The sequence below is a fragment of the Micromesistius poutassou genome (genome assembly GCF_964030765.1).
Source record: "Micromesistius poutassou genome assembly, chromosome: 12".
Classification (NCBI taxonomy): Eukaryota; Metazoa; Chordata; class Actinopteri; order Gadiformes; family Gadidae; genus Micromesistius; species Micromesistius poutassou.
Window position 1 is genome coordinate 4,443,465 of NC_140282.1, and position 10,592 is coordinate 4,454,056.

Sequence of the window (10,592 nt, forward strand, 5' to 3'; positions counted from 1 at the left end):
TTATGTCTTGCTTTATTCAGTAAACACAAATAAAGGGCATTGTCCCCCCCCCCCCCCCCAGACGGCTGTAGACTACCACCTTCATGGCACAATGCACCACTGATGGAGGAGCCCAAACTCCACAATGGAGGACAGCCTGCTTGACACTTTAACTGTTGTTGGTAACCTGAGTGGAGGGTTTCAGGGTGAACCAGAGGTCCACTTACACTCTTAACCTTACCCACCTCAATCACCCTGTGGCCTGCCACAGTCACTATACACAGAATCTCTACTTGATAGATGGGTCGAGGAAGCCCCCATATCGGCATCTATCTAGTGAGTGGGAGTGTTGTTGTAGAAGTGTGTTCCCCTCTGATGCTTGTATTGTTCCAGTTGGTGAGCTTTCTGGAGTCTGCCATGGTGGTCCACGTAAATCCATTGTAATTCCATCTGATAAGCTTTCCTGAATGACACCTTCACCCCTGTAACTCTCGTCAAGCCCGTCAGAAGAAGATTGATACCTAGATAAGAGAAAGTCAATGATCGAGCCATTATGGTTGAGCAATTTTGGAACTTGTACAATTAAGGAGGTCAACTGATCCTATCAAAGAAAAAGAGATGTTACAGCAGTTTTCAGACCAAACTGGCCATAGGAAAACATATCCAAGCTATTTGGTTGGTCAAATTAGTCAACAACATGACATATGGCTCGTTTTAAGTAACAAGAAACGGTGGGGAAGAAGCAAGATAGGTTTTTTCTGTTGCTTGATTTTCATCAAGTACCACACTAATGCCCACAAGCAGTTGCTTAAAACAGTTCTGTCACTTTAAGAGATTCACCCGGAAGTCCAAATACTACGCCGGCAATCTTTCCTTTACCCTGGGTAAGCAGTGGTGAGAGCGTGGATTTAAGCTAAGATCGCAAAATCATCCACGATGAGCGTCCCAGCATTTATTGACATCACCGAGGAAGACCAGGTACGGCATTTGTGCATTGCAAACATAGTTCAATGTCTGCCTAAACTCTCAGACACGTTATATAGGCCTAAACAATAATTAGCATAATAGTTAGCTTAGCATGTTGTGCTGCTAGCAAGAATGTACCACAGCAAGCAGTGTAGCTAGCTACCAGATGCTACTCTTGTCTATTGTGGTATAGCAGCTTAATACACCAGTGAAAGTCCGACATGGCACACCATCGCTCATCTCTGCATCATGTCCTCTATTACCAACCCGTTCACCATGTAGACCTGCTGCCTTATAAACAAAAATGGAATAATAAGATCGTTGCCTGTTTTTATGTGTTCCCTACTCTGGTGTATACAATAATTCCGCACGTCTTGTTGACAGGCCTCGGAACTCAGAGCCTACTTGAAGTCCAAAGGAGCCGAGATCTCTGAGGAGAACTCCACTGAAGGCGGACTCCATGTGGATCTGGCCCAGATCATCGAGGCGTGTGACGTCTGCCTCAAGGATGACGACAAAGGTGTTGTGGCACAGACATTTAAATTAAACATCACTTAATTAAAGTGTGGCTTATTACACAATCCTAAATGTAAGTATATATATTTAGACCTCCATGTGTACTTATCCAAAAAGAATTTGTTCTCTATCTCTGCAGAGGTGGAGAGTGTGATGAATAGTATTGTGTCGCTATTGTTGATCCTCGAGACAGAGAAGCAGGAGGCACTCATTGAGAGTCTCTGTGAGAAGCTGGTGAAATTTCGCGAAGGAGAGAGACCCTCCCTCAGGATGCAGCTGTGAGTCCCATAACCATGTTACTACTACTACACTATGACATATTTGGTAAAATTCTGTTAAACAGAAGTACCTTCCATAATAATCATATTTTTGTCATTGTTTCTCAGGCTAAGTAACTTGTTCCATGGCATGGATGAGACTACCCCAGTGAGGTACTCTGTCTTCTGTGGTCTCATCAAGGTGGCGGCAACTTGTAATGCCATTGCCTTCATCCCAACTGACCTGGACCAGGTAAGAATCTGTTACCATGCCAACAGAGTGCTATGGCTACAGGGCAACCTAACTTTGTCTATTCAAAGACATTTTCTCTTTACTAGAAAGGTATTTGAGTCTAGTTTCAGTTTTTCTCAATTGCAATGGAGCTGGATTGAACCGATTTCAAAGGTCCTATGAATGGAAGATGACATGAAATGTTTTGGTGATGTGTGTGCGTGTTCAGGTTCGTAAGTGGATCATTGACTGGAACCTCAACACAGAGAAGAAGCACACACTCCTCAGGCTGGTGTATGAGGCATTGGTGGACTGTAAAAAAGGGTAAGTGTCGAATCATGTCTGCCTGGCCCTGTGTGTGCATGTGGTCAACAGGAGCCAGTGATTGGCACAGGTTTTCATGACTGGTCTGGTTTGTGTTGTGTGACAGTGAGGCGGCAGCCAAGGTGATGGTGGAGTTGCTGGGAAGTTACACAGAAGACAATGCTTCACAAGCTCGCGTTGATGCCCACAGGTAGGAGGAGAGCATTGCTTTTTTTCTCAATACTCATTGAGAGTAGGTATTGGCAATAAAACAATAAATTATTGTATCATGATAGACTTTTGATCAATATCAATATAAAACATGTTCAATATATATCAATAAGAGACTGGACCACCGAATCTAGCAGCTGGGTTTGTTACACAAACACGGTTCCATACTTATTTACAGAGTGTTTTTCATTGTTGTATTGACACTGGGTTATTTATCAATGAAGAACAGTGGAAGGTCATATTAAGTGTTAAACAGAAGTATTTAATCCAACATGGTAAATCCTAGTCTTTTTAGGTCATTAAAATTATCGATATCGATCAATATGATCGATTCCATATATCGTGAAATGTCTTTCAGCCATATCGCCCAGGCCTAATTGAGAGTCCTATGAATTACATGGTCATAAACGCACATCTACTTCTTCTCTCTATGACTATCCTTTTTAGATGTATTGTCCGTGCTCTGAAAGACCCCAACACTTTCCTGTTTGACCATCTGCTGGCCCTGAAACCAGTCCGCTTTCTGGAGGGCGAGCTTATCCACGATGTGAGTACCAACACGGTAGTACTAGTTCTGCAATAAATATTGCTGGTATTTGCTAGGTTTTTTTTCTTATTCGTCATGGGCATGGTCAGTTATGTATACGGTTATTTGTTATAATCACAAACCAACAATTTTTTGGGGGGTTTTGTATTACCCATTCTGTGGAGTTTATAAATTGGATAAAATAATGTGCTTAAAGTAGTAACTTTTGTAGCTGTAAAACGGAAAAAGTATGATAAATGTATTTTATTGTATTTTGTATTATTCTGTATTTTCTTCTGTTTCTGTTTTTAGATTGTATTGTTTTCAGGTCTTGTATTCAAAATGATTAGTTTACTCCTACAAAAAAAAAGTTGGGCTGCTTACCCTATTTATACATCCAATTATTAATTTAAGTCAAACTATAATTCAGAATGTATCCCTCTTTCGAAATTAATTAGTTGAATGGTGAGTCATTTGTCATACATTTTTGTGAAATCTCTTCCCATCCTCTTTCCTAGCTTTTAACCATCTTTGTGAGTGCAAAGCTTGCGGCATACGTTAAGTTTTATCAGAGCAACAAAGACTTCATTGACTCCCTTGGTGAGTAGCCTTGACATAAGATAACAGATGCATGAATTCCACATTCAAAGCCTGCGCCTTTTATGAGTCTTTAATGACAGATTGAGGCTACTTTGAAGTAATGGATTGCATGACCATTTGTATAGTTGCTAGTTCTGTATTCTTTTTGTCAATAACACAGGACAAATGTAACATTTGTGAACAGGTGCATTTCCACTAAATGTTTTTTTGTCTGCATGCCTGGCAGATACTGCTTTTTAAATCTGATTAGTGTAGGAATTCTACATATTGTGTTTTGAGCAGTCCGAAATGTATGTGTAACTGGGAACGTTTATACTAGGAGTGATTGAGATGGTTTATTAACTGCTGCTTGATGCTTTTTTTTTTAAGATTAGTTGGAAGCATTATTATTTTATTTTTTCTTCAGGAAACATGTTCCATGACTCAAACTATTACACCTGAATACTTTTGACTACATTTATTTTTGACCAATGGCACAACATAATGATATTACATAGGTCCACATGATAATAACCCCACCCTGAGACCATGAGATCCATCATGCACTGTTTACAGAGTAGGAATGCGTGTGTCAGCAGCAGTCTTGGTGTCCCAACGCTGTAAGCTGAGGGGTAATTACTAGTGTGTAGGGTGCCCACTAAAAACAGACGACGTGAGGTAGTGTTTATATTAATGAGTAGATTCCCTGACTGCGTGCTCCTGAATGGAGATCCAATTAACACAGGGGAAACTCCCAGAGTAAAGTGTAATTGAGCGTGTCTGTGTTGTGGTTAATGATCCTTGTGTGTTGCTTCACAGGCCTGTCCCACGAGCAGAACATGGCCAAGATGCGTCTGCTGACGTTCATGGGCATGGCGGTGGAATTCAAGGAGATCTCCTTCGACACCCTGCAGCAGGAGCTCCAGACGGACGCTGAGGATGTCGAGGCCTTCGTTATCGACGGTATTGGCAAACGCTACTCATACTCATTTTTATTTTGTGGTGCTATGCAACCGTAGAGCACAGACTATGTCAAGAAAAAGAAAAATTCTTAGTTGGTCATTCTTCCTGGCCTTCTTCACTATATATTGTATACTTTTCGGTTGATGCTTAATCGTTGGCTTGTCTGTTTGCCTAAATTCTTTAACCAAGCGCTTCTCCGTCCATTTGCTTTCGACTCTGCAGCTGTCCGGACCAAGATGGTGTACTGCAAAATTGATCAGACCCAGCGAAAAGTTGTCGTGAGGTAAACCGAAGTCCAAGATTGGTTGTTTAGTTTGATATTTTGGCTCAAGATTCAAAGCAACTGTAGTTCTTTCCAAAAATGCACCTGTGTACTATATTTCCTCATAAACGTGTGACATGGTTCTCAGTGGCTGCTTTGTTGTTCATTCAGAGTTATTTTCATCTGTATTCCCTCTCTGATTTCCACCTCATCAGCCACAGCACTCATCGTACCTTTGGCAAGCAGCAATGGCAGCAGCTTCACGACAACCTGACCTCCTGGAAGGCTAACCTAGCCACCGTAAAGACCAGCCTGCAGACTCTATCACCCTCCGCTTGATTCTCATCCCTTCACTCAACTGCCCAGGTTACCATCTCGGCCTGCTATTCCCATTTATTCCTGAACTCTCGGGCGAATCTGATCACCATTTGTTTTATATTGACCAAAAAATAAAAAATAATGGAGATCCCCTTTTGTTGCATTTCAATCATTTTATTCTTGAAGATGGTTGTGTATAGTTATAAAATAGTTATGTTTTTACATTAGTTATTTAGGTTGCATTAGTAATGAAATTATTCTATACGTGTCTGGATTTTCTGAATTAATATTAAAAATATATATTTGTAAAACTAGAACTGGAGTAGAAGTATAACTTTTTCTCAAATCTGGAATTATCTTTATGAAGTACTGTTGGCGATACTTCTGGAAAGTGTGAGTTGAGTGGCACTGGATAAGGTGAGACTAGGGTGAGAAAGAGGTGGCCAATGTTGTGGCATCACCAGAGATACACCCTTATGATGACTCCCCTGTGAACTGAAGTTGTAATTTAACTTACCATTCGCATCATCATCCAAGGCTTATTCAGTGTCTCTTGAATGTGGACACAGCAGAGTGGGTTGTGGTTGAGCTTCTCTTCCTGTGAATCACCATGACTCGATCTTGTGACCTCCTTTTCATGACTGGCCGTGGTTAATATTCTAAACTTTGTTTTAACCTGGAAGTGAAGTGTTCCCTTAAAGTCTCCCTTAAACCTGGCGCCTGTCCAGAGGGATATCTGGTGATATATATGAACAGCATTAAGTGCAAGAGGAGTCTGGGAAGGCCTCGCTGGGCCTGGAAGTAAATCAGCACGGACCGACATAGCACTCAAGCATCGTTTCAGCAGACGCATACAATAAAAAAGACCAAAAAATATGTGAGGGAATATTGCTAAAAGGATTAGTTTCACTTTATTCAGGAGTACCAATAGGCCATGAAGCTATACCTTCACATTTCTGCCATTTCCTTTTTGTGGGAGTCCCAATTAACCAGCACGGAAAAAAGGCTTCCCCCCCCCAGCCCCCCCACATTCAACAACTCCACTAGGCCATCTCCAGCCAGCCGATTTGTTTGGTGATGTCATTACTCACCCCCCCCCCCCCCCCCCGAGTCTGCAGAATCTCAATGCTCACTCTTGTGCAGTAGGTCCACGAGGGAGCAGCATCTTATCAGGAGGAATAAATCACACAACACGTTCACCGGAGCACCACCTCATCACCAGCACCCACCAGGTGGTGGAGCACCCGAAGGAGAAAACCGCCACGGCAAACACAAAGCCTCGCATTGAGAATGGCCTCAATGTGTTTGATTGTCTATTCTTCTTTCCAACCTTTTTTTTTGTGTGGGGGGGGGGGGTCTTCCTTTTTGGGTCACAGCAGCAGCAGGCTTGATGTGAGATCTGCCAGATGTGTCTGGTTTTATCTCCTCCTTATCGAAGTCGGATACAACTAGTTCCAAGTTGTTCTGAGGTGTAAAATAAAATGTGCAACATTCCAGGGGTGAGGCTAGATTTCCAAATGACCACTTTCGCACAAACAGCTCAGATGATCCCACATTGACTGATTATGTTCACAAATGAATATCCAATCTTAGTAGTTGGGGCTTTTTACTGCTGCAAAGATAATTTGACACAACATATCTTGCAGTGTACTCGGTGTAGTATTGTACATTCACTTTACCCTGCTTCTTTCCACCAACATTCTTCATGTTAAATCTGAGACTGACAATATCCAGATACTCAGCCACTGAGACAAGAGAGGGACCTCAGTGGCTATTAATGAACTCCATAGAGTAGTCTACTGATGCTTGAATGCATCATATCCCTCCTTTCCATAAACACTGGCCCCAAACTTAAAACAGATAAGTGTTTCAACATAGCCATCCAGCTTTTTCAGCTATTTTTTTACTTTCAATTGATGTTGCATTGATCCTGTTGGGTTATGAAATTAAGTGTGGATGTAAAATGGATGGTTGGTCTAACTATTAACAGTGACCAAACTTCAGGAATGTATAATATTGTCTGTTTACTCTATTCAGAGTATAGCCCAGGCTAAATTCATATTATAACAGTGGATGTTCTTAAATTGTAACTTATAAGAGACAATGTCCTTTTACCGTTTGATTATATAAATAATGGCAAAAATAAAAATGTCCCTTCGATGAAAAGGATATTATTCATGTAAGTTTATGGACATAGGAAACATTTTAAACCACCCCACCTCACCCCTTTCACGTCAACTCAGCTGTTTTAGTTTCGATGGTGTCAAGTGCCACCTAGTGTCCATTTGCTTGTCATACAAAATTATAAACAGCCAAGTGATACCTCGAAGCTCGATTGGTTTGGTCTGCACAGGTAGTTTTTGAGCAGGTGACGTCACAGTAATTTGGAGTAAACAGAAAGTTGTAGTGCGAAGGATCAGTAAGTAGTAAGGGTTTGCTTCTTTAGCACTGTATAGCTGAAGTACAGAAAATGTACAGCAATACACTTTTAAATATGAGGGTTTTTTCCAATAACACAGCTGTTTTGTTCGATCGCTGAATGTAGATACATTTTCTGATTCAATAAGCGTCGAAGTCAGGAGACCACTGAAGATCACTCGGAGTTGTGAAAAATAACAATACGACACGGGCTTCGACTCAGTGGGAAACAGATATTCTTTCAACGCTGCCATTTTTCCTTATATATTGAAAAAGTATAAAGTAGGGGAGTCTACTAGATAATAATTATCAGATTAATCCCCTCGCCTGGCCAGTACAGGTGGATACCTTTTTGGCAATGGCCGCTCTTCTCTTTCTATGTACACTTTTTACAATACTGGCCTTTGGAGACTTTGCTTGTACTAGAAATGTAATACCAATTGATGGAGGACCAGAGGACAAGTTGAAGGAAGGTAACTTATTTTCTTATTGGATGACAATTTGATCCTAATTTGCCTACATTGTGAGTGACACCGTTTTTCTCTGGTTTATTTAAATAGTTTTCGTAGAAGAGGAGCAGGCAAATAGATTCTTGGGACGCCATCTACTGTTCAACAGGTTTGACTTTGAGATCTTCACTCCGGGAAATTTGGAAAGAGAGTGTTATGAAGAAGTGTGTAACTACGAGGAGGCACGGGAGGTCTTCGAGAATGACATGGATACAGTTAAGTGATTAACGTGCACTGAGTTCAACATGATTCAAATAGCAGCAGAAGCTTTTAATCAAAGCCCATGTAACTGATTATAGTACTTTATTTTGTAGGCTGCTTTTTGGAGAAAGTATAAAGAAGGTAAGATACAAGTGCTGATGAGTATTTTTGATAATTTACTTCTTTCTTCCCTTGGAGTCAGATACTTTTGACAATGGTATCATGTTTATGCCTGTATACTGTATGAAGAATTCAAATAGTTACCATGCTGTTAATTTTACAATTTCTGTGTGTGGCTGTCCAGATGAAGCAACACGGCCAGGACGGCTAGATGTTACATCTCTCCTGGTGGGGTTGATATCTGCTGGGGTGTCTCTGGTTGTCATAGGCCTTCTCTCCTGGTACTTTTGTCATGGCAGATGTAAAGAAGGCCTCTCCCATACCAGGTACCTCAGTACTATTTAGATTCTTAGCTCAAAATCTGATGCCTCAATAAGCCATTCACTTTTAAAGGGGGATGACTACACCTGTTGGTGTGCAATAAAAATCAAAACACTTTCTGTTATTAGCTCAGTCAGGGTGCGTCGCCGGCGCAGTAACGCATCTGTGATCCTGCGGAGGCTGGAGGAGGTCTCCCTACAGCCCATGCCACCATTAGACAATCCACCCATAGAGGGCCTCCCCCTCCCGGACCTGCCCACCTATGAGCAGGCCATAGCAAAGGCCGGCCCTCACGATGCTCCACCACCTCCTTATCCTGGGTACTTGTATTTGCCTGCTTGTTGTTTATTCTTAAAGGCGCTGTAAGCGATGTGGCCTTTTTGGCTAGCTTCCTGACCGTTTTTTAAGTTAGCCCTCCCCTCCTATCTCCCCACCTCTTGCATGAGTCCTAGCTCTTTTTCCTGGCAGCTTTCTTTTCCTTTTTTTCTCCAGACCTTTTTTCCTTGCTTGGCCTTTTTGGTTGTGTAAGAGCACTGGAATTGGTACCTGAAATGGTACTGAATTTCTGCTGCCTGTCTGTCAAGGCGCCGCGAGGAAAGCCTCTTTGGGGAGTTCTCTCTCCTGATTTGATTTTTAAAAAAAAGGAATGGGATGCCATTAAAATAAAATATATTTACTGCAGATCAAAGGTACTAGGAGACCCATGTAACTGACCACACACTCACTATCCATCTAGCCAACACTATCACTGATGGCAATTGGAATATTAAGCTGTAACACTTATTCTATCACTCGATTACAGCGCCTTTAATCAAATACTATGTTAAGTTAACACATGATCCACAAAGTTGCCACAGACTGTATTCTGTCAATGATAATCTTTTCTTTTGTATCCTGTCAGCTCAAGACCTGGGAGTATTCGTCGATAATGTTTTGGAGGCAAAATACTTCACCTGACAACATTAAGCACAACTTTACAGTTTTCATTCATATTTATATGTGCCCCTGACACAGAACTACCTTTTATCAGACATCGTCAACAAGGCCAGTTGTGGTTTTGATTAATTTAGGATGTTTTGTGAATCATTTTATTTGCTTCTTATTACACTGGTCTGTTCAAGCACTGTTCATGTAGTTTAGTTATACAAATATAAGTAGTTATATAAATATAAGAAATTAAGTGAAGTAGACCTGAAGGCTGAGAAATGTAGAACTGAACTGCAATAATGATTATGATTGTTCTGTATTACAATACACGTATTACATTAAATGAAGGGATGGATGTAAGCTTGTGGGTGAACTCCAGAGAAGGAAAAGCATTGTATGAATGTAATTACATTCCTTAATATACCTTTTTAAATTGAGATGCTATGGTTACGGTAATGTTTTCTATTTTTTTATCTAATTGTCAAAAGGATTTCTTGGTGTGGGTTATATATGAAGCTGTTCTTGGGCATATTTTACCATTAGGTAACATTAATTCCACTGCAAACAAAAAACATGTGTAGGCCAAAGCACAAAAAACGACATGCTTTGAATAATTGGATGCTGCTGTTTTGGGGGATAGTATTGCTGTAATTTATAACAATGTCATTTTTAAATCATACCCATTACTTTGCTGTGAGAAAATGTCTGATGTTAGTTCTGATGGTTTTCAAATGTCGTTGGATCTTTTGCCTAATAAAAGTGAGAAATTTTTATTTTGATATATATCTAGTGCAAAGATGGAACATAGTACATTATTTAAGATTTTCCTGTTTAAAATGTGATCTCTGCAACTTGGGAAACCAAGGTTAACTGCATCACATCCCCAGAGAAAGCTAGATTTGTTATCCTCCAACCGAATGATTGAAAGTTAAATTACTTGACTTTTCAATACATTTTAATTTAT

The 10,592-nt window shown here is 40.7% G+C and overlaps 2 protein-coding genes across 2 annotated transcripts; both read left to right on the forward strand.

Annotated features, from left to right (window-relative positions):
- The first annotated feature begins 836 nt into the window (after window positions 1-836).
- eif3m (eukaryotic translation initiation factor 3, subunit M) lies at window positions 837-5,280 on the forward strand. The gene is made up of 11 exons (XM_084476624.1): window positions 837-957; window positions 1,330-1,465; window positions 1,601-1,739; window positions 1,848-1,971; window positions 2,180-2,274; window positions 2,381-2,464; window positions 2,932-3,031; window positions 3,529-3,610; window positions 4,409-4,552; window positions 4,775-4,835; window positions 5,030-5,280. Exons 1-11 carry the CDS (start codon window positions 916-918, stop codon window positions 5,151-5,153), a joined length of 1,131 nt encoding a protein of 376 aa, XP_084332750.1. The 5' UTR covers window positions 837-915; the 3' UTR covers window positions 5,154-5,280.
- Window positions 5,281-7,521: 2,241 nt separating this feature from the next.
- Window positions 7,522-10,399, forward strand: prrg4 (proline rich Gla (G-carboxyglutamic acid) 4 (transmembrane)). The gene is made up of 6 exons (XM_084476628.1): window positions 7,522-8,023; window positions 8,111-8,274; window positions 8,374-8,401; window positions 8,565-8,706; window positions 8,830-9,021; window positions 9,603-10,399. The coding sequence occupies exons 1-6, from the start codon at window positions 7,909-7,911 to the stop codon at window positions 9,628-9,630; spliced, it is 669 nt and encodes a 222-aa protein (XP_084332754.1). The 5' UTR covers window positions 7,522-7,908; the 3' UTR covers window positions 9,631-10,399.
- Window positions 10,400-10,592: the final 193 nt, after the last annotated feature.